This window comes from Ictidomys tridecemlineatus, chromosome 13 (assembly GCF_052094955.1).
Source record: "Ictidomys tridecemlineatus isolate mIctTri1 chromosome 13, mIctTri1.hap1, whole genome shotgun sequence".
Lineage (NCBI taxonomy): Eukaryota > Metazoa > Chordata > Mammalia > Rodentia > Sciuridae > Ictidomys > Ictidomys tridecemlineatus.
This window is the reverse complement of record NC_135489.1, coordinates 17,882,130-17,907,611: the sequence shown is the minus strand read 5'-3', so window position 1 is coordinate 17,907,611 and position 25,482 is coordinate 17,882,130. Positions and strand designations below refer to the sequence as shown.

At 34.1% G+C, this 25,482-nt stretch overlaps 1 protein-coding gene across 6 annotated transcripts in view; it reads left to right on the top strand.

Moving 5' to 3' along the window:
• Window positions 1-25,482, top strand: part of Wdr7 (WD repeat domain 7) — a 327,637-nt gene that overhangs the window by 121,492 nt on the left and 180,663 nt on the right. For 5 of the 6 annotated variants that reach the window (XM_040272677.2, XM_005323039.3, XM_021724983.3 and 2 more), the window contains one exon: window positions 95-218. The exons of the other annotated variant lie outside the window; for it this stretch is intronic. In XM_040272677.2, the coding sequence (XP_040128611.1) occupies window positions 95-218 (124 nt within the window). The remainder of the gene's footprint in view (window positions 1-94; window positions 219-25,482) is intronic. 6 annotated transcript variants of the gene reach the window in all.

Genomic DNA, 25,482 nt, shown 5'->3' with positions numbered 1-25,482 from the left:
ACTTTATTTCCTAGGAAACTTCTAATTTATAGTCACTCACCTCACCACCTGACCTTCTTTCTTTCTTTACACTTATTTTTGCTACCTCCTTTAGGTAAGAGAAGCTGCCCAGGCCCTGCTTCTAGCAGAGCTGAGGAGAATTGAGCAGGCAGGACGAAAGGAAGCCATCGATGCCTGGGCTCCTTATTTGCCTCAGTATATGGACCACGTCATATCACGTAAGAGTTCACATGCTTTTCTACAAATCTTTGCAGGCACAGGTAGAAAGAACATTTACCAATATATTTGTTATTACTTATCAACAAAATGAGTACTTCACCTGAAAGTGAAAAGAGAGATCCTTAGATTCTGCTATTTAATTTTCTGAATCTGCCCAGTTTAATTTTCTGAATCTGGATTTTGGTAATTAAAAAAAAGCACAAGTTAATGTCACTATTCATTAATGAACTGACTATTATAAAATTATTTTCCCATTTAAAAAATTCTAGTCTGTTTAACACTAGCGTCTTTCACTGCCATTGTATTATTATTTGTGTGAATTCCAGCTTGGTCTATACTGATTTGGTAGGCAATGGCAAGATAGCTTGCAAGTTGAGATTGGAATTAGGAATTCTTAAAGTAATAAATATCTGGTAGAGTTAGAGCAGTGTTCAGTCAGCTTTTTTGAAGCTTTAAACAAAAGACCTGACCAGACAATTTTTGAGGAGGAACAGTTTTTTTGAGCTTCACAGTTTCAGAGGTTCAGTCCATAGTTGGCCAACTCCATTGCTTTGGACCTGAGATGGGGCAGAACATCATGGCAGAAGTGTGTGGCAGAGGAAAGCAGCTCAGGGCAGGGCATCAGGAATTAGAGAAACACAGAGACAGAGACATAGAAACAGAGAGAAAACTCCCTTTACCAGGACAAAATATAAACCCGAAAGACATGCCCCCAGTGACCCACCTCTTCCACCCACACCCTATGTGCCTACAGTTACCACCATTAATCCCTCTCAGTGGATTAATACAGTGATCAGGTTGAGGTTCTCATAACCCAGTCATTTCACCTATAAACTTTCTTGTATTATCTCTCACAATAACCTTTAGTGACAACTTGTATCTAAACCATAATAAGCAGTAAATTAAAAAAGAAGAAATTAGCAAAGATTTTGATTGATAGATCTTTCAAAAGAGTATAATTTGAAGGATTGGCAAAATTGTTGAAGTTTTAAGTTTTTTTTTTTTTTTTACAAAACAAAACAGGTAGAATCATATTATATAAGGTCTAGTGGAGAAAAGTTACATTTGCTATCATAATTTTTTTATTCTGAAAGTATACTTATCCCTGATTCATCATTTCATTATACATGTCAAGATACTGTATGCTTATTCAAGAAGGAAAATGAAAGCAAAATTCAGGAAAGGTTATAAATATTATAACTGGTCTAATCCTATCAGATGTTTGCAGTGGTGACTCTCATAGATGTTTCATTAGGAATGTAACCTTGGGTACTTTTCTTAAGCTTTCTTAGCCTCAATTTTGTCATTGATAGAAATCAACATGATAGAAGCTTTTGTAGGATTATAATGAGTTAATGTTTGTTAAATGCATAGAATAATACCTAGTTCAGTATCATTAATTTGTTAAGTCAATAAGTACTGTATGAAAATGCAAATACAGATTTCATATATAGCCAAAATATCTGGCAGTAGCAGCTCCAGTTAAAATTCTTATTTTTTTGAGTACCAGAATATTTACTGAGTGAATATTGTTTTTTATTTGCTTATTGGGAGTTTTCTCCATTCTAATAAAAGGAATGTGTGTATAAAATCATGCATAATAATAAAAGAAATTTGTGTATAAAAACATCCCAGTGTGGTGGCACTTGCCTGTAATGCCAGTGACTTGGGAGGCTGAGGCAGCAGGATCATAAGTTCCAGGTTAGCCTGGGCAATATAGCAAGATCATATCTCAAAACAAATATAAAAAGGGCTGTGAATGTGGCTCAGTGGTAGAGCACCCCTGGGTTCAATCCCCAGTCCCCACCCCACTCCACCCTCCAGAAAACTCTAGGGCTTCATGTACTCTAGATAAATGTAAGATATTAGGCTTAAGATTCTTTCAAAACTAGAGATTTAAAAAATAAATTTCTAGAATATAAAAGTTTTACAAAAACAAAATTGAAATGATAAAGCCCTGCTTTTAAGTATTTGAATAATCTGGAATATGTTCTTTGTTTTAACTTGTGGCCATAAAATTCATATTTCAGGAAATAGAGTTCCATGATAAACTCATCATAAACCTTATTGAATAAAAGATCCCCCAAAGCAGGATGAACTCTGAGTGTGGTACTGTTGAATCATTGAAGGTAGAACTACATAGTAGCAAATGACTAGGGATTCTTTTAAAAAGAAATGGTCATTGTGAAAATATTTAGAAACATTTTCAAAACATTTTTATTTAGAATAGATTAGGGTAAAGTGGGGAATAAATTAAAGTGAAATATCTAAATATAGGATAAGGTAGAATAGATCATTTCTAGGCTTTGATTATTGATTGCATATAAAGGTCTAAAAAGCCCACCAAAATTAGTAGTACAGTGTTGTATTCTTGACATTTTTGGAGGAGAGGTATCATTACTAATTGTAGCAGATGCCATTTTACTTGTTCCTGGAAACAAGAAAGTAAGTTAACTGGGCTGGGGTTGTAGCTTAGTAGTTGAGCGCTTGCCTAGCATGCGTGAGGCACTGGGTTTGATCTACAGCACCACATAAAATAAATAAAGTAAAACAAAGATAATGTGTCTGCCTACAACTAAAAAATAATTTTTTTAATTAAAAAAATTGTTAACTACGAGGTAAATACATAGTGTGGTCCCAAATTACTGTCTGAAACAATGATAGAAATGCATATGTTGTAGGTAAGAGGTCTATTGGTGGGTACAGAGAGTATAAAGTATAAGTAAAATAACGACAATAAATACCACTAATAGGGTACTTCTCTGTCAGGCATTTGCTGTGTTATTTTATTTAACCGTTGCCGTAACTTTGTAAAGTAAGTACTGTTGCCATCATTTTCTTTCATGAGTTAACTGGGGTCAAGAGAGATTCAAGAATTTTCTGAAGGTGTCTCAGATATTTAAGACTCCAAAACTCATTCTCCTACCTAATGTTTATTCTACCCAGCTTGCTCCAGAAATTTAGATCTTAAATAGGGTAGAATGGGAAGACTAAATAGATGTTCATCTTAACTAATGCTTTCAGACATGTCCTTGACAGTCAAATTATGTTTAACAACAGCACAAAATGGAGCAGAAAAATTACTGCTAGAAAATTATTCTTTGATGGTTCTTATCATTGTTTAAATAAGCATAAACTAATGTGTTCTTAGGTCGGATTTAAACCTTTCTAATTATGTAATTAAACTATTTTTTAACTTATAGTACCCTTGAGTACTTCATAAATTAACTGAATAATGATTTACTTATGATTTTAATCTTGTCACTTTATTTGTTTTTTAGGGAAAGAATAAACAAACATGCAACCTACATATAAATAAAGCATATGTTCCTTTGAAATAATATATTAATTGATTCTGAAACTCTTACATTGACTAAGTGTAAAATTACTTTTAGCTTGCTTTACTGAGAGTTTTCTGTTTTAATAAAAGGATGTCAAGCCAGAGGAATAGGGATTCTGAATGTATTAAAGGAGAAGAAAGCATACAACAAATGAGGAATGACCACATAGTGCTGTTGAACAGATTTGCCATCCGAAGGGATCAAAAGGTTATAGAGCCAGCTGGTGGACAGCCCACACCTGCCATCCACATGCTTGTAGTGAAGTCGCCTCCGCCATTGTCATTAATGTTTGAAGAGGTGATCATTATAGCAAGTTACATCATAAAGCATTGTTTTAGAGACTTAAAGCTTGTTTCTAGCACAGGAATCTTAATCACTAACGTAGGCAAAATATTAAACAATTTATCTGGTAAATACACTACTCATCAGAAATGTTCTTATAATGTAATTATTTTAAGCATTTAAAAATATGTAGTAATTTTCTGTGTGATATTGGTAACACCTAATTTATGACTACTCTTTGTCTAAGAGTCCCTTTATTAGTACTGCCTGAAACTCAAAATAATGCTCTTACCTGAAGAGCTGACTTTCATACTGGGCTCTTGGACTGTGATAGCCCTTCATCTTCTGAGATGAGGAGTCAGGGGTTTAAAAGCAGGTGGTAACTTTTTCTGAGTTCACAGTGAATGAGTGAGTGAGCTGGGACTGAAATGACCACTCAAGTCAACTGACCATATTGAGGGGATCCTCTGTATTTTGTTTAGATACATTATGCAGTAAAAAGCCTTGTGCTGGTTTGTCTGAGAACTAAGGAAAATAATGGGCCCAGGCCAGCTGCTTTTCTCAGGACTCTCAAGAGTGTTAAATAGCAACTTAGCAAAGCATCCAGCACAGTGCATGATATGACTAGTGAATACTGGCTGCTTTCCCCCTTCTCTCCTGTACTGATTTCTGTAGTTTTGTTTTCCTTATTGACACTGCCTTGGAATTCACTTTAATTTACTGGGGAAGAAAACAGGAGACATAGTCTGTTTTCACTGAAAAGACACAAATTTCACTAAGAACCAAGTCTGCAGTTATTGAGCAACATGAGAAATTTGCTTCAGTTAATGGAGCTCTGTCCTTGAACTAGTCAGGATTATTATTTTATTCTTTATAAAGTAACAAAAATGTAAATTTTTGATGCCTAATTTCTGATAGAGAAATTTAAGGATAAGTACATTGTGATCCCTGTTCAAACGGTAATGGGACTCAAATGATCAATACTGCATACATTCCTCAATACTAACTTACAGAACTATTATAAATCTTTTCTGAATTATCACTCATCACATAGTCACTTTTATGTTCCAAACACTTCTAAAGAATTCTGCTAATTATTATTATTTGTTTTTACTAAATAGGTGTTAGTATTATTTTGTGAAATTGTTGTGTTACAATTTGGATGAAGCTGAATGTTACGAGTTGTCTCAGATTTATTTTAGAGTGAAGATGTTTTGCAGAACCCATTTTTATATATTTCTTATTTGTGACATTCTACATGTAGCGTTTTAATAATTGACTTTTTTATGAGGTCAAGCACCTGCTAGTTTATGAAATATGCCCACACTTGCCCTTCATTTCTCTCAGTGACTTCTCTGAGGTAAATGCTGATAGTTCCTGATTTCCTTTGGCCTTCGATGCAGAATGACCTTATAGGGCATGAGGTCACAGGCGTAATTATTTCTTGTACATTGTATTCTGCTTGCTCACAGTGGCTCATCTCCTCTTTTAGTTTCAGAAACATTAAACACATAAAAGTCACTGCCATTATATAAATCAAAATCTCTTCTAAAGAAAGTGTTACTATAATTTTATTCATTATAGCCAATGTAGTATTAATTTGCAAATTTATCTTCTCAGATATTGATAGAAGGATGTGTAACACATCGTGTTTAATATGTATTGATGTCATCAGAAAGCACAATCCTTTGTTCTTATCGAGTCTCTGCCTTTTTAGCTTCCTTTTGTGTTAAGGTTACCAGGGTTAGGCTCGTCTTTTTATCCCACTTGGAAACAGAATAGAATTTCTTTGTTCAGTGAAAGACATTCCTAGTAAATGTTTTGGGTTTGACTTTCAACAAGCCACACTCTAGTACCTATTTTAACCTGGAATTGAAGTCACTTTTCTGATGATTATAAAGTAGTGGTCATTCTGAGCACAAATGTGGATGGACCAACAATATACAAGAAGGTAAGATGGAACTGTATCTTACAGAGGTAGTACAAGAGTATATCATAGCTGGTAAAAATAAGTTAAATATTAGTGTATTCTCTAGGAGTAGATATTTTCAGGGTTTGCGGTGGGAATAAGATGGGGAAAGGTTAGGGAGGGGGCTTGATAATATGATTTAAGTAAGCCTCTGCCCACCCATCAAAGGCTGTAACACTACACATCATCCCTTCCTTCCTTATTTTCTTGTATGTGCCTCAGTTATTTGGAACCTTGAAATGGTCATTTATAGAGAATGATTTTCTGAAAAACTGAGGATTTTAAAAATCACTAGATGCTAAGTTTTTTAAAAATTTCTTCATTTTTTCTTAATATATTGCAAAATCTCTGGTTTTTAAGCATATTTTCAATAACCAGCGTTGTTTTGTTCCATGCTATAAAATCGCCACCACCTGCTTATTGAAGAGAATGCACCTCTTTATTTGAATGAATCCCCAGGTTGATGTGCCTTTGCGTTTCATACTGGGCCTTTTAGAATTTGTGTTCTTCCTCTTTTTATTGTCTAGTAATTAGTACCAATTTTATTGCTATTGGGCTGTTTCATCTTACCCCTAGTGACTTCTGTCCTGATTTCTAATTTGCTCTATCCAGTGTTGTGGGTTTATGGATGCTATGTATACAAGCTTATTTGAGTTAAAAATAAAATAATTGGCCAAGAAGACGGGCTCTCTGATGAAAAAGTACCCAAGCTTTAGTGTATGCACTTGTGTGTGGTAGGCTCTTCACTCTCTGCTTACTTGACAATTTTCTCAGGTCTCTTGTGGTATTTTTGGGTGTGTCTTTCTTTTTGAGCAAGAATATTCTAATTAAAATTGAAGAAAAAAAGGGAAGATAATTTGGTTGCTCCTGAAGAACTGAATCAGCTGAAATTAAAAGATGACTTTGCCTCAGGGACATCTGTGCTGGCTGCCCTTCCTACAGTGTTCACAAAGCCAGTTGGAGATGATTGTGCATTGTGATTGGAAAAAGTATTAAACTATGACTGGATGATATAGATAAAAACCACTCTGTTCTGTGTGAATTCTTGTATTGGGAGACAGAGAGGATTTGTCTCAAGGCAAACTATGGTATGAAGAGCACACATCTGCACCGTGTCTGTCTGCAGTGTTTCACTGGGACCTAAGGTATTCATCCCTCTTTTTTCTTCCAGAATATCAGACCTATTGAGCTTAATTTTAAGTGTTCTAGACTGATCATGTATTTAATATCATTAAACTGTTCTAGTTACCTATATATGGCTACTGACCTAATGAAATAACAATGAAATTTGTTCTTAATTAGTCACAACTATCCCCAAAAAATGCCTTCTATGTGACTTGTGTTCTTTGACATAATATTTAATGTTCTTATGATTTCTATTGTACTTTTTTAAAATTGCAAATTAGAGTAGTAAAGAAGCAAATTAAATTAAATTAAATTAAAGTGAAAGCTTACTGAATAGATTGGTCATTCAGACTTTACTTCTAAGTAATGAAACAGAAAACTCTGCTATCAAATAATACTGTACATTGGAACCCTACAGGGTTAAATAACTATGCTCCCATTGAATTCCTCTGTATAAGAGATACTCTAAGAATAGAGCCAACGTCTGATTTTAGGTTATCAGTAGGAGCCCCGTGACAGGGTGCCACATTGTGGAACAAAGCAAAGAGTGGACTGTAGAGAAAATCAACCACTTGTTCCTTGGGGGGCAGTGAGGAACTAGGGGTGGAGGGTTCCATCTTCTGCTGCATCTCTCTAACTTATCTCACTTAGGGGACACTGGTAATTATGGGGCTTCTGCAACAAAGCTTCTGGACCTTAAATGGCTTGGAATAATTTTATTTGTTTATCTTTTCCACTAGTGTCTCTCTATCTCCATCCATTGCAGAAATTCGTTACCACTCCTAGAGTTGTAGTTGGTGGCAAGGCCTCTAGGAGGCATAAGTGGCTTTCTTTGCAGTGTTGATATGCTTCTTTGCTTTAAGAAGTTGAAGGTACTTAAACCTATGAAGACTGTTTTATAATAGAAAATCACCCATTCAACCTGTGATACATTCTTAAAAAAAAATTGGTGTTCAAATGGAAATGCCTGATAGACCTTTAGCTGAGATTCTAGTGGCCTTTGCTATAATAAATGACCTAGTATTACTTGGTATGAAGAGTATGATATTGATTTGTGCCATTATTCTCTTACTGATTTGCTGAAGAACAAAAATTTATAATGCTAATGGAAATAAAGCACTTTACAAAACACTGCACATGAATACTGGAACATGTTTTTGTAATAGAACAAGTGTCTAGTACACTTTTAAATATAAATTTTCATTATTCTAGTACAGAGGATCTCAGTACAGATATACTGAGTCCTGTTGAACATGTTTTTACAGAGCAAAAAGCTGATTTTAATTTTGTAATGTTTTAACTCTTAGGCATACATAAGACCAATGGTTGTGAGGCTTTTATAATTCATACTATATTTTTAAGTTTCTTATCTTTGTATGTTGATTGGATATTATATGCATTTGCATTGTTTTAGTGTATTATGTTGAAGCCTTGTTGTAATCTGCATGTGACAGAATAGATTTTATAGTTTGGAAGGAAAACAGAATTATTGCAAGAAAGGTATATGAAACAATTTTACTTGTGCTATTTTGCTTATAATAGCTAATGGTAGGTTTTGTTCTAGTGTTGTTTATAAATTCTGGGATTAAAATGATCAAATTACTTTAACACATCTTTGTTAATCCATTCTCCCTCACTTTCTTTTTTTTTTCTTTTCAAGTATGGTGTTTTTTATCTAATTTTTCTCTAGTGACTTTGGCCTAATGATTTATTATATTTGCTATTTTTATTAAGCAGATTTTGATACAAATATGTATGTTAAAATGCGTTTTAATATTTATAAATTGTTTTACTGTGCATGACATTTCAGACTTGGTTAATATTTTAGCACCTCTAGTATATAACCATAAAGAAAAAAAATTGTTTTATTTGTTTGAGCACCCGAATTGACCCCAGCAAGATTGAGATTGATCTGGTTTCTTTCAGCCTGTTAAATGCCAATCCAGTCATCTGTAACAGTACTTAGTATTTTTGTAATTTTTCTGTACATATTTTCTGTTTGTTCTGTAAAACTTACCCATCACATGAAGATTTTCCTTGCTTGATTTAGACATGAAAACAACCACGACCACCTATATTATTGCTTGTTGTTTCTAAAAACCATTCCTACAGTCAATGCCAGTGCTATAATCACAGTTCTTTTTTTGTAATCCTATGAAAGGACTTCACAATTTACTAGGAAAAGATGGTAAGACTCATGATTGAAATGTGTACTTGGATTAAAGAACATCCAATTCTGAGGAATGGAAGTGGTAGAAGAGAGAGATGGTTTTAAATATTTGAAGGTTCCTGCTAATTTAAAAACAATCAAATTATATCTTTTTAGCAATTAAATGCTATTAGGCAACTTCCAGCATTCTTGGTGGGTACAGAGCTGCTACCTGAGCTTATTTTTTTTTTTAAATTTTTTAAATTTGTTGATGGACCTTTATTTTATTCATTTATTTTATATGTGGTGCTGAGAATCAAACCCAGTACCTCACACATGTGAGGTAAGCCCTCTACCACTGAGCCAGAACCTGAGCCCCTGAGCTTATTTTTAAGAGACCATCATATCTAAGGCATGAAGTAAAGGCTTTTTCTTTAGTAACTGTTAGGGGGTGACTAATGTGTCTTGCTCAGGTTTTGTTTTGACTTTTACTCATTTTTGCTCCTTAAGCAAGGGTCGCTACTCAGAGCAAATAAGATCAAGATCAGAGAAACTAAATTAGAAATGAATCTCTGAATTTTGGGAAATGGGTAGTAGATTGAACATTTATAGTCTTAGCCATGGTACTTTTTTAAACAGTTTACTTAGGGCCACTTCAATTGACCATGTAGTCTCAGATGTCTCCTATTTGTAAGATGTGATTGGGATTTTGAGTCCATTCCAAGCTTTCCCCTTACGAAGTGATGGGTATTTGGGATCAGGAGCCTTTCTTACTCTGTTTTATCACTGAGAAAGGGTCTAGCACACATTTCTCAAAAGGCAAGTGAGAGGCTGGAGGGAGGAGGAGTTTCAAAAGACGATTCTCCTGAACCTTACCCCTCCTCAAGCTCAGATCTGTCCTCCTCCCTCCCTTTCTCCCTCTTTCTCTCTTTCCTTTTAATGTTAGAGTTTCCAAATCAAATGACAATAAAAAGGAATAAAAATACTGTTTTTGAAAGAGTTTTCTGATTAATGTATAAATAACTAATTTACTGAAACAGATTATTAGGGGGGAAAAAACAGATCTATACTTTGTCTTCTTCACCAGAGAGATCACTTATTGTTCGCTCTCTCTCTCTCTCTCTCTCTCTCTCTCTCTCTCTCTCTCTCTCTCTCTCTCTCTCAAAGGAGAGGAAAGAAAAAATTGTTTTTCAAACATTTTAGGTAGTAATCTTATATGTAAAATCTTAACTAAGGGCCCAATATATAAAAATATTTTTAAAATATTAAGTAGTTTCTTCAGGCAACTTATGTCTTTGTTATTTTTTTCCCCATGAAAAAATATTTCTTCTGCAGTGACACCCTCATGTCATCTTTTGTCTTCTGCAGTTTTTTTCCCAGCATAATTGAAAACTGCTTAATTATGTGCTCACTAAATGCCATCTTGCTCCAACAAATCTTTCTGTATTACATACCTGCCCACATACATGCACATGCACACAATATGATTCAGGGTAGAACTGGTAAAGTCAGTACAAACCTTATTATATAGAGAGGAATTACTGAATCTGTTATCTTCCAAGAAGATGTTCACTTTCTCTGTAAATCTTATGGTTTTGTATGACAACTTGGGAATATACTCTGTACTTCTCCAGCAAATGATTGTGCTTTTCAGAGAGCTTCATGAGAAGTTACACCTAGCAGCGTCATCAACAGAGAGGATGTGTCTAAACATTACCTGAAACAGCTGTCATCTGGAAGCACAGAAACAATTTTGAATATGCTGTATTAATATTTGATGCATAGTTTTTAATTTTGATTTATACTATGCTTACTTGTCAGTTATGGATTGGCCAGTAGTCTGGTTTTGGAACCTATTTTTGCTTATTTAAATGTATACTAAATGTATAATTTGATTGTAGATTCATATATAAGCAAGTAACTTTGAATAGCCATGATCCATTTGACAAACCTCTATAATAATCACTTTTGTCCATTTGACTTAGTGAGTCATCGACTGAGGCTAAATCTGTTAAACATTGTGTTGGTATCATTTGTGTTTTTTGCTTGTTGTTACTTTTTGCAGTTCTTTTCTTTTTTAGGGCACAAACTACTAGAGATGAACAATTAAATTACTATAGTGCTTAAGTTGCTGGGAATGACTCCTCTCTTTGATTACATCACCAATTTGCTACACATCTATGTTCATTTGTCTCATTCTTTTCATTTTAATTTCCCCTTCCCCTTGGTACCAGGGATTGAACCCATGATACTCAACCACTGAGCCACATCTCCAGCCCTTTTTATTTATTTTTGAATTTTGAGACAGGATCTTGCTAAACTGCTTAGGGCCTCACTGAATATTTAGGTATTTAGGTATTCTTTTTCTTTTTTTCCTAATGCCTAATAAGTTTAATAGGTTTCTGTGACATGTTCTTTGTGGAATCAGTAAATTGATTTGCATACCTTTCTAAGAAGCACACTACTTGCGTTTTGATTTATTTTTTTTCACGTTAAGTATTTACAATATTTTCTATTAGGTATGATTTTTGGTGGAGTAATTATTATGTAATTAATTCTGTATATACTTTCTTCCTTTTTTTATCACGATCACACATGCTTTGTGGCCCTGTGGTATTCATGGGATGATCATGGTGAATAATAGAAACATTCATTTTTGAGATTTATTATTCAATCACATAAATAAGATAATATGGATATAATGCTTTTTTTTTTTTTTTTTTTTTTTTTACATTTTGGTCATCTCTAGTAGTTTTTGCCCTAAAAAAGAAAAGAACTGCAAAAAGTAACAACAAACAATAAATACAAACAATACCAACACATTTAAATATATCTTTTGAGAGCATCCTTACTGCTTTCTTTTCTATTAATTGTTTGCCAATCATCCTTGTATATATTTGGTGTAATGTTGAAGATTTTAGGAGAAAACAAACCCAGCAGAGATCATTTCAAAGGAATTATGTTAACCTTCAGTACTACTCAGTTAACCTTTTTTTGATCTTTTTCCTTTTGGAATTGCTGCATAGAGATGTTAGGATGGTTTGTTAAATGATCTGTTTTGAATGCTATGGTATCACTTTATAGACTGGTTTTGGATAAATTATGTTTTTTGTTCAGTTTTTTTTTTAAAAAATCTTATCTATGTCTGTCTGTCATAGACTATCTATCACTATTCAGGGTAAGGTAATGAACATCTATGTACCTACTGCCTTGTCTCAGCCATTTCTAACTCATGGGCAGTCTTATTTTATTGTTATCTTTTATCTTCTGTATTCTATTATTTTGAAGTCATTCTCAAACACAAAATCACATAATTTATAAATTATTTACAAATATCTATTTGTATCTTAAAAGATAAGTACTCTTTTAAAACAAACAACAATATTACAAGACCATTAGAATGGCTAAAAATTAAAAAAAATTTCTTAATATTATCCAATAACTCAGCATTTACATTTCCCCAGTAAGTTTTTTAATTGTTTTGCACAGTTCATTTATTTAAGATTCAAATAAAAATCCATATATTACATTTGGTTGATATATTTCTTTATATTTCTTAATCTGTGGAATTCCTGTCCAACAGTCAATCAAACAAGCCATCATCTATTTTATTCTAACCCTTTTTCTACTCGCCTACTTTTTTGTATGATTTATTGTGGAAGAAATTAGGAAGTTTGCATTATGATACTCTTTTCCTTCCTTTTAATTCACAGCAAATCCTGACATTCTGAATTCTACCATGCCTTCTTTGTTAGCTAACAGACTTCTCTAAGAGGATCTTACCTTACTATTTTGTACCCTGAACTATATTTTAGGAAAGCCAGAACAAAGATGAGGTAACTTATAAAAATTTTATTTATCTTAGTATTAGTGTAAGTTCATGGACTGAAATACATTTAGGTTTTGATCAATTTTAGTGATTCTTATCATTGCCCAAACTGTGATCACGTCAAAGATAGATATGATCTATCTGTGGTCAGTGGGAGCCTCTTCAGTTTACTTCTGAATCCTTTTGATAAGGCTGTTCTGGACTCCAGGAGTCTATTTGCTGACAGGATAGTTTGTGCTCGCCTTGTGCATTTCCTGACTCAGCACTGAATCAGCTCACACAGGAGCCTTGATCCTTTTGGTGGGAAATGATATCTTAAGATCACAAACAGTGCTGGTCATGTTCTCGACATGTGCTCATTCATTATTGTGGGTCTTCTGATAGACACATACATATACATTTGCATTTGGATATAAAAGTATATAGAATACTTGAGTTATATTGATTCTTCCCATGAAGTGGAGGCCTAGAGATTGTTGACTTTTATTTCATTCAGATTACATCTGTGTCTACGATCTCTTATCGTCTTGTTTCTAAATGATATCTATGTAATTACTCATTTGCTTTTGTCCCACAGTACACATCTAATAGTTCAGAATACTACCAGCACTACCACCAATGTGATCACTAAAAACATTGTGTTGGTATCATTTGTGTTTTTTGCTTGTTGTTACTTTTTGCAGTTCTTTTCTTTTTTAGGGCACAAACTACTAGAGATGAACAATTAAATTACTATAGTGCTTAAGTTGCTGGGAATGACTCCTCTCTTTGATTACATCACCAATTTGCTACACATCTATGTTCATTTGTCTCATTCTTTTCATTTTAATTTCCCCTTCCCCTTGGTACCAGGGATTGAACCCATGACACTCAACCACTGAGCCACATCTCCAGCCCTTTTTATGTATTTTTTAATTTTGAGACAGGATCTTGCTAAATTGCTTAGGGCCTCACTGAGTTGCTGAGACTGACTTTGAACATGGTCATCCTGCCTCAGCCTCCCGACCTGCTGGGATTACAAGTGCTTGCCCCCATGCCTAGCTTGCACTAGATATTTTAGTAAAATATTTTAAAAATATTACCTCCTAGGTTGCTAGGGTTATAGGTGTGGGCCACAAAGCCCATCTTAATTGCCCTATTTGAAAGTTATTTGTAAGGTTATGTAAGGCACTCACATGATTTCAAAGCCAAGGCGCAAAAGAAATTATACTTAGAGGAATTCATTTTCTATTCTTCCAATGTACCCTTTATTCTATTCCCTTTCTCTCATTATACTTCTTTTTAATATAGGAGTTATATTCTTGTTTCCTCTCTTTAAAAAATAATTTTAATCATGATAAAATACATATAGCATAAAAATTTACCATCTTAACCTTTTTTTTTTTTTTTTTTTGGTACTGGTGATTGAACCCAGGGGTACTTATCTATTGAGCCACATCCCCACCCCTTAAAAAAAATGACACAGAATCTCAGTAAATTGCTTAGGGTCTTGATGAGTTGCTGATGCTATCTTTCAGCTTAGCATTCTCCTGCCTCAGCTTCCCAGATTGTTGGGATAATAGGCATGAGCCACCACACCCAGCCCATTGTAACAATTCTTAAATTCACATTTCTATGTGTTAAGTATATTCATGCTGTTTGCAGCTACTCTCCACAACTTTTTCACCATGGAAAACTGCAACTCTGTATCCATTAAATAAATTCCTGTCCCCTATCCTCTACCCTAGCCATTGGAACCATCATTCTGTTTTCTGTTTCTATGATATGAGTTGACTACACTTCATATGTCATGAATGTGAAATCACACAGTATTTGTCCTTTTGCAGCTGGCTTATTTCACTAAGCATAGTTCATATATGTTGTAGTGTGTGTCAGAATTTAGACTGAATAATACTCCATGTGTCTGTATTTATTGCATTTTACTTATCTCTTCATCAGTTAATGAAAATTTGGGTTGCTTCCAAAATGGAAGCTTGTAGATAGTGTCTAGTTTTCCACGAGTGTTTGTTGAACTGACTGTCCTCTCTCCTTCCCCCCACTGTTTTTTTTAAAGCAAATGCATATGTTTATCGATACCCCTCTTTTCTCTAGATAAATAGTAACTTCCTAATATATTTACCTAACCTTTCTCGTTTAATGTATCCTGATGATTAGGGCATTTCCTATCCCTCCCTTTTCATTTTGTTGGTGGGCCACGTTTTATTGAGTAACTTTTGAACTGGTGGACATTTGAGTTGTTTCTCGTCTTGGAATTGTAGATATGGCTGCAGTGAATAGACCAGTTCTTATGTCTTTTCTCGTTTTGATAGGTGTGTCATGGAAACATTCCTAGAAGTTGCTGTGCTGAGTTTTAAGGATAAATGCATGCATTATTCTGTCATATATTGCCCAGTTCTTTGTTGTAGGCTTTGTACCATTTTTCATTTTGAGCAGCAATACATGTGAAGGCCTGTCTCTCTACCTCTTTCCCAGTGGAACACTGATATGCTTTTGGAATCTTGTGGTTATTATAGGCAAGAAATGAAATCTCTTTGTTTTTCTTTTATTGCTGGGATTTAGGATTTTATCATATGACTGTGTTTTGAAGATTTTTTCAAAGTAGCAATTCATACCTCTAGCTCAGTTGTTATTGGGATTAACCCTGTATCTGGGGTGGAAGATTAAAATATTTTTTAATCTGCCATATTCTTATTTTGCTTGTGGTGTTTTCTCTCTTGTTTCAAAGTGAGGACAGTTTTTCTTGTTATAGGATTTCTCCATATTTTCGTCTAATATTCCATTTCTACTTTTGTTTTCCTAAATGACAGTTAGAATTGGTTCTGCTTAATGGTATGAAGAATGGATTATTATTTTTTTCTTGTGTGGCTTATATCTGGTTCTCTTAAAAATCAATTCTATATGTTGTTTCTGTATGTAGTTTTATGTATTTTGGGGGTCTTCCATTTTGTTCCATTGGTCTGTAGCTGTTTCATATCTTTTCATTTAGTGGTCTCCTTCCTGAATGCCCTTCTTTTTTGAGGGTTTTCCTGCTTTATTCTTGCTTGTTTGTTTTTCCAAATTGACTTTTTAATTACCTTATTTAGCTCTGGTAGGGGGACTCATCATGGCATTTTTTGTGGGGATTTGTTTAATTAATAAACTTACTTAGGGAAGACTGACATTGTTATAACATTAACATCCTGACAAGAATAGGATAGGATAACTTTCATTAAAATCCTTTTTGTCTTCCAGGAAATTTAAATTTTTTTCATGCTGTTTTGGGCATTTGTTAAGCTTTTGCTCAGGTAGTTTATTTTTCTTTGTTAACTCCTTTCAGTTACTTTTTTTTATGTATATGAATGCTATGAACTTTTTGATAGTTCCATAACCTGATATTATTATAATTTTTTTACTCCTTGTCTACATTTTCCATTTATTCTTTTGAGTTTTTTCACACATATAATCATATCATTTGTAAGCAGAGACGGTTTTGCCTCTTCTTCTCAATTGCTATGCCTCTCACTGCTTTCTCTTGTTCAGCTATATTAGCCAATATCTCCAACATAGTGTTAAATAGAAATTATAAATAATAAGATATTTATTATAAAACACTGATGACATAATGAGTTTCTGTGCATTGAAGGTAAAATTTTGTAGTTTGAAATTAAACTGAATCATTTAGTTAACTCATTGATTATATTTATAACCAGAATCATACAGATTACAGGATGTATGACATTCAGGTAATTTACATAGAGATGTGATTTGTCCCCTATAATTCTCCTGGTCAGGAAATTTGTGGGAATGCTTTGCACATGGCACTTGGTGCCTCATATTCGGACAACTAACGTGTTTTGCTGTGAAGTTTTATTTCTTCTTCACCACCATTTGAAAGTTTTAGTTATTACCATTCCAGCATAACCTCCTCACTTAGGTAAATGCCTTAGTTTGGGGAAGTTAGTTATTTTCATTTAAAAATGAGAGTACCTTGAACTGGAGACATGAGTTCTTTAAAACAATTCTTTAGTGCTGGCGTTTTTCGGTAGAGTAGTTAATCTACTTTTGTTAATCTTTACAAGTTTCTTTAATGATAATTTATTTTACTACACTTATTTTCCTGGCGTTCTAACCCCACTCTCATCCACACAAGACTAGGGGAAAAGATATAGAGTTCCAGTCTAAGAGCGGCTGCCTCCTTTACACACTTATTTTGTTCTGTTTTGTTGTTTGTTTTTTGAGGTTTTTTTTTTTGTGTGTGTGTGTGTGTGGGGAGTTACTGGGGATTGAATCCAGGGGCATCTAATCACTAAGTCATAGCTTCAACCCTTAAATATTGGTTTTTTAGTTGTAGTTGGACACAATATCTTTATTTTATTTATTTATTTTATGTGGTGCTGAGGATCAAACCCAGGGCCTTTTATGTGCTAGGTGAGTGCTCTACCACTGAGCCACAATCCTAGCCCCACCCCAACTCTTTTTATTTCTCATTTTGAATAGTTGCTTAGGGTCTCCCTAAGTTGCTGAGGCTGGTTTTGAACTTGTAATACTCCTGCTTTAGCCTTTCGAGCTCCTGGGATTACTAGTATGAGCCACCACATCTAGCTTGTTCTGGTTTTATTTGTAGAATGGGATTTTAAAAAATGAAACTTTATACATTTTAATATCTCTGTTATGTTAGTACTTTCCTGGCTCATTTTTCATTCTTTTATAACTTTATTTGCAAGCTAATTCTTTAAAAGCTCTCCCAGAGGCAATGATTAGTGCTCCTTTAGTTAATTCAACTTTTCATTCTCCTCTAAATCATTGGTTAGCTATGAATAGTCTTTAAAATGAATTGTGAGATTGAATCAGTGTAATGCAGTGGAATCGTGATGTGCTTCTATAGATGCATTATGCTCATTACAGTGTATGAATATCCGTGTCTTCTGCAGATTGTTTCCACTTTGTCATGTTTCCAGGCTGAAGTAAACATATTTCATGCACCTGCTTACCCAGTTTTCTCTGAGGCTTACCATTTTGCTTCTTTCTTTATATTCCATCTATGAATATATATTTACATTTGGAAGACATAATTTGTATTTCATTTTGATCCTGAAGCGACACAATCTTCATAAAAATAAATATACCTGGTAAACACTCTATTGAGATCTGTCCTTGGGACCATGGTTCAGGACTTTGTCCCCAGATGGCCTAGCATAAAGCGATTTGCAGGCTCTTCATAACTATTTGAATAATAGAATTCTTATAATGCCATTTTGTTGCTCAGGTTTTTCTAGCATTGACCAAAAGAAGCTCTTTGGAGTTGGCTCCAGTGTCAATTTGATATGATCTCGTCTTTTTAAAAGGCATTTTCTGATACATGTTCTTTGCTCATCTTGTATTTTCTCTGCCCACTTCCTAGACTCAGGCATTTCTCTAAGGAGGCTTAATTCTTTTTTAACGAAGGTATTAGAAACTAAGATCTGGGTGCTAGCCATGCTTGCTGCTACTGGGGTTTTGCTGTTTCTAGATCATCTCGGTGGGCAGAACTTGGAAACAAATCTGTAATTACTTCAGGAGAAGGAGAGAAGTAAAATCAAACTTAGTTCACACTCATATCTCCTGTTTTTATTCAACTCCACTGGATTCATTCTGGTCTTCTCCTTTCATTTCTCTTTATTTCTTTCTCTGAATATGAGAAAACTGACTCTCATTATCTACCATAGATTTATTAATAATTCTTCAATCTAGTAGACACAAAAAGTAACATAGAATTGCTAACCCATAGCCTATGAGAAGCCTATTTACCAATTAAAGTGCAGTATGTATACAGTTCTTTGTCTTTGGGTTTACATTAACCTGTCTTTTTTCTGGACTTGTTTTTCCAACATTTTTTAGATCAACTCCATTTTGCCTTACACCCTTCAGTGAGGTTAAACCATACATTTGTAATTCAGTTTAATAAATCTGTCAGAGTCTGCAGTTCATTCTGGATTGATTCCCCTATTCTTCAGTTAATTCATTATTTTCTCAAACATTTGTGTTCAACAAAGTTTACTATTTGTGGAATATAGGTCTTTACGTTTTGACAGATGGGTGGAGTCAGGGATCTACTACCACAGTGCCATACCTTAAATTTCCTTGTGTAGCTTCTTTGAAATTAGCCCCTCTGCCTTTGATCTCTGGCAACCGCTTACTGATTTTTCATTGTCCTAGTTCTGCCTTTTCCAAAATTTAATATAAATGGAATCATATGACATGTATCTTTCTGGATTTGGCTTCTTTCGATTAGCATAATACATTTAGATTCGTCCATATTATTGCATATATCAATAGTTCTTTTCTTTATTCTTTTTTGGCTAAATAGTGTTTCATTATGTATCTGAACCTACGTTTGTTTATGCTTTTATTTGTTTAAAGACATCTGGGTTGTTTTCAGGTTTGGTTGATTATGAGTAATCTCTCTCTCTCTCTCTCTCTCTCTCTCTCTGTGTGTGTTTGTGTATGAACATATATGTGTATGTATACAAACACATACATACACACATATACAAATAAATGTTATAAATAAATCCATAGTTAGTCAACTCTTATTAGTGTGATAAAAAGACCCAACAGGAAAAACTTTTAAGGAGGAAAAGTTTATTTTGGCTGTTTTAGTGCTTCAGGCCATAGTTTGTACCCAGTGTATATAAGAACATAAGAAAACAATGTTGGCCAACTTCTTAGCTCTGGGCCCAAGATGAGCTGAAACATCATGGTGGAAAAGAGGTGTTCAGTTCATGACAGCCAGGAAGCAAAGAGAATTCTGCTGACCTAGAACAAGCTATAAACCCCTAAGGCACACCCCCAGTGACCTATTTCTTCCAGCCACACCCCCACTGCCTACCCAGTAATCCATTCAAATTATTAATCCACCAATTAGATTATGGTCTCATAACCAATCCACTTCACTCCTGGACATTCTTCCATTGTGTTACAGGAAACCACAAGCCATAGTATGTAATTTTCAAATATACAAATATATTTGTATTTAGATTGTTATTATAGTTATACTCAATATATAACTACTATATCTATTATAGATAGACATATAGTTTTATATATGTAGACCTATATATATAGATATATATCTATATCTATCTATCTATCTATCTATCTATATATGGAAAGAGAGAGAGAAAGAGAGAGAGAGAGAGAGAGAGAGAGAGAGAGAGAGAGAGAGAGAGAGAGAATGAATTTGTATGAATTTAAGATTTAAGTTTACTTGAACAAATAACTAGGAATGGGATTGTTAGGTTGATTGGGGAAGTATAATTGTAAAACATCTGCCAAACTCTTTTTCAAAGTACCTGTATCATTTTGCATTCCTACCAGAAATGAGTGATGCTCATCAATGAAACATCCTCACCAGTTTTTGATATTTTTAACTTTACACGTTCTAGTAATTATGAATATGTATCTAACTGTGATTTTAATCTTCATTTCCCTTTTAACTAATAAAGTTGAACATATTTTCATATGGTTATTCATATATTCCTTTTAGGTAAATGTCTGTTTAGATTCTTTGCCCAGTTTTTCTTCTACTGTGTCATTGTTTTCTTTTGTTCTTATATACACTGGGTACAAGTCAGTACTGGTATATATAAAGCAAATATGCAATTTGAAAATATCTTTTCCTAGTCTGTGACTTGTCTTTCACCCCGTCAGTAGTGACCTTTATGGTGCATAAGTTAAATTTTGATAAAGTGCAATTTATCAGTTTTTCTTTTGTGGCTCAGGACTTTGGTATTATGTTTAAAAACTCATTGGCAAACCCAAGGTCATGCTGATTTTCTCCTGTATTTTCTTCCAGAAATATTATAGCTTTATCTTATGACTTGATCTTTTCATTTATTTATATCTGCAAGTAGCATGACTTAGAAAACATGTGCTAAGGAAGAAACAAGAAAGAATGCTAAATTGCTCAGGGCCACACTAAGTTGCTAGGACTGATTTTGAACTTGTGATCTTTCTGCTTCAGCCTCCGGAGCTACTGATGTTACAGGGATGCACCACCACACCTGGCTAGATAAGATTCTTATTTATTTATTTTCAAGTCAATCACTCACTACACATGAATAATTTAAAAGTCAAAAGCTTTTCTGTGTATGTATGTATATACATCAGAAAATAATATATTTGGCAGTCAGAGATTAATTAAATATTATAATTTTTTCAAAGTTTTAAGTGCCTTATATATAAACAGGTATCATAAAATGTTTGGAAATGTAACCAAAATGGAGGGAAATGATGTTTAATAAAAAGTTCATAATGCAATAGGTTCACATGGACAAAAAGTAAAAGTTGAAGTGAAGTACTTCCTTGGAAAAACTAAAATAATAATAAGGAAAATAGTAATAACAAAAGCATGGTAGTGATATGAATGAATTAATATTGCTATTTATTGAGTACTTCTTACTACATCTCAGGCACTGTGGTAAACTTAACCTCTTATATCTATCATTGAGTATAGTGCACAAAATGTCATTGTATTTGATCTTGTATTCATCAGGTTGTATATAGGGCAGCCTGACTGGGTTGCCAGAAGTTTCTGCTTTTCATTGATTATCTCTGTGGGACATCTGGCAGTTTAGGTTAAACTCTCAGCCTTGATATTTGTTGTCATGTAGCTGCTTGTGGCTTTATCCAAACTGTAATCCCAAACTATTCTGGTCACCAGAAAGAGAAATGATGTAATTATCCTATGACTCCCCCAATATTTGGTATTAAAATTCTTGTTTATTGTCATTGCAGAGTCAACAACCCTAGTAGCCCTGTGACGACATTTACCAATTACTATTCTCAACCTACCATCCTGGAGCCAGGTGTCTTCCTTAAAGAACATCAACGTATTCCTTCTCTGCCTCAGATTTTCTGTTAGTGCTGTTTCTCTCTCTTTCCTGGGGGCTCTGACATCTAGTGTCCTGTCAGCCCTATTTCCCACCTCTCCCCACACTTGTTTTGTTCCTGCCACCTACTTCTATAGATACATCAGGGACTCTTTACATAGGCCTTTGCCCTTTCTTCTTGTGATTTTCTTCACTTAGTAGCATTCCATCATAACTTCTACCTCATTCAAGATGTAATTCAAATATTTTCTTCTCAAGAAATTGTTTCTTTTATGTTCTTTTTAAAATCCCATTCCAAGAAGAGTTACTTGATTTTTCTTCATATGTAAACTATATTTTCACTTATGTATATATAAATCTGTATTCCTCATGTAGCTATTAGTTTTTCTAATGTGTAAGTTCTTGTGCTACCTTTCATTTTTATCCCCTTTGCTTAACATAACAATCATTCAGAAAAAGTTAAATGCATGAAATATACCCTCTATGTCCTTCCTTATGTGCTGAGAGTCCCCCTTTTGTGTTTTATCAGGAAAAAAAACTCTTGACTTTCTTCCCATTCATTTTCTTTATTTAAAAAAATCAAGATGAGGGATTTTCAAATATTTTTTAGAAAGCAGTTAACTATTCTTCAAATGAAAATGTGTGTATACATGTGTGCATTCACCCACTATACACAGCCATGTATAATGAGGTAAAGATGGGGTTCTCTTCTAGGAAGTTCCTAGGGCTTCAGGAAGTATGGTTTGAAAATCACTGGCTTCAATTGCTATCTCAATTCTGGAGCCTTCCACGTCATTCTTTATATTGCTATAGAGGAGGTTTTTTCTAAAACAAATCAAATTAAAGCTATCTCACATTTCTCCAGTGACTCCCATGGCCTCAGCTCACGTGTGAGCTTCTTGGCACCTGAGATGGTGTCTTTTCCTCCTTGTGTCTCACCTAGTTTGTGGCTGAGACACAGTTGCCTGAGTGCAGCACGAGTATGTAAGACAACGTGAGAACTCTAGTGGCTTTGCTTTCCTCAAATTGGCAATGACAGCCTCTCTCTTATTTAGATCCCTCCCGTCCTTCAGCCTTACCCAGATCTCATCATCCCTATTTTTAAAACCTTTAGCCTTAGCAGCCTCCATCCATTTTTCTTTCTCTGACTTTCAAGGCTACTTACTGTGATTGTAAAGGAGAACACACTTAGTGTACTGTGTGCATTTAGTACACTGTTGTTACCACTTGGTGGTGTAACTTCGGCCAAGGTAATGCTAGCCAAAAGAAAAAGGAAAGAAAATCAGGAAATCCAAGAAAGTTTAAATGTACCTTCTTTATATGCAAGAGAACATACATTGCACAGTTCTGAGATATTTAATTTTGCTTATAATTGGGGTTTGTTTATTCATTCATTCATTCATTCATTCATTCATTCATTCATTCATTCTGGGGATTGAACCTAGGGTGCTTTAACACTGAGCCACATCTTAAGCCCTGTTTTTATTTTATTGTATTTTGAGACAGTGTCTTACTAAGCTGCTGAGACTGGCCTTGAACGTTTGATTCTCCTGCCTCAACCTCCTGTAATTGGGGTTTTCTAATCAGCCAGAGATTAAAATGTTAAGAAAGAGTATGTCAAGGCAGTTTTGCTTGTGTTTTACAACACTTTATAGGTTGAGTACCATAAGTATTGGCTTCATTTGTTCTTTTGAAGCCAAAATTAAGTCAGCTCATGGTCTGTGAATCAAACTGAAATCTTTGGAAATGTACCTGGAGTGAAGCAGACTTATTAGATATGATTTTTTCCCATAGATCATTTTCAGATTCTGTTTGGGAAGAGAAATAATAAAGCTTTATGCTCTCACATTAGTATTCTGTTGATGTAGTACACTACCTGTAGTTTCTATTCTTTGTGTATTTTTTCAGTAAATATGTTCATTTTGCTGCTTTCAGAATTGGCTGTAATAGGATTTTATATGAAAGCAGTTATCTGAAAAATATTCAAAATAATACTTAGGAAAAGATGTATTTTATTTTTTAAAAATAACCATCAATCCTCATATTACTAAACAATTACTATATTTTTATTCAGGAAGACACTTTGCTTATTTTTAATTACCCTTATATTTCTTTAATTGTGTTGTGCCTTTAATTGCATGATGCCTTTAATAAGCTAACTTGTTTCTAATAAATTGAAATGATTTTCATTCAGCATAAGGGATAAATAACTTCACCATTTCCTATAAGAAGTCATTTCTACAAGACAACATCTATAGTGTTCTATTTTATATTTTTGATGTTACTGCAGAAGGAAAAGTGGATACTGTGTCTTTAATGGAAAGCAAAAGGTTATCTTTCTGTGGCCTTTGTGTGTATGTGCTGATGTGGAGGGAGGCAGCCAGACAGGCAATGTGTGCAGAGAGACTAGGGAACGGCTGCGGATCGATACAAGTGGTGTGAAGTGAATTAATGTGAGGCAGGCCGTCTGTCTGTCATAAGGATTGTGGGGAATGTGGGGCAGTGTTGGTCAGTCACTGCAGAGATCTGCTTTCAATAAATCCCAGCCTTCTGCCTGAAAAGAAACTGTGGATATTCACGTATTCCCTTTCTTATCGTTAAATTTTACTTCATTCAAAGTAAATGTGCACATCAAATTATTGCCTCCAGTGTCCTTTAATTGGACCACTGGAAAGCCACAGTCGTGAGAAACTGATGAAACAGAAATACCCGCTTATTCTTTTGGACACATTTTTCAGTCTCCATGAAAATCTATATGATTTTGAGAAGGAGAAATATAATTTTTATATTTTGTGTATTTTTAATTTTAATCCTACCAGTATTATCACTTCCCTCTAACCTTCAATAAAATAATAAAATTATAATGAACTGATGTGGTTTTATATTCCAATATTGGATAAAGTGCTGTATTTTACATTTTACTATATTAAAATCTTCATTTTATCCTCTATTAGCAAGTTAATCACATGGTGCTATAGAGGTCTCCCAAGTTCATAATATTTATTATTACTTAGATCTTATTAGCCAGTTGGAAAAAATGTTTATAAAGGTAATATGTAAGCCTGTGAAAGGTATGAATTTTATAGTAATATATCTGATTTTACTGGTGAGGATAGTTAAGTGTAGTTTTATACTGTTAATTTTAAAGACTGCATTTCCATATTTTTAGTTTTTCTAAAATGATTAAAATCTTATATATAAATGGACGATTTTATGTGTATAGGTCTCTCACAGTGCAAAGCAACCTAAGGATCTGGAATCAGGCTGGTGTAGAGATTTTCAAGTAGTCCCTCCTGTGACTACCAGCCACAACCTACCTCTTCCTTCTTCTGATCATGTCCAGAATCACTCAGACAAATTTTCTGTTCCATTTTTCTCTTTTCCCTCCAGATTCATGGTCTAAAAACAATATATGAAGACATGTTATCTGGTGTAACAGTTTTTCATTTTTCATTTTGTGAAATCTGGATTTGGGGACTTACTCATTTTATAAGGAACGTCTTTCCATTAATTTATATTATCTCATTGTATTTCTTTCCTCCAAACATTTCTTTTATCTACCAGTATTTAATATTTAAATAATATAATTTATATATTATCTAATTTTGTGGGATTGAAGGTATTCTAATTTTGTACTATTTAGCCTGTATTTGTTGAGCAATATAAGGTATTTGTCACTGCCAAATATTTTGGGGATACTCAGAAAATAAGTCTTCTTA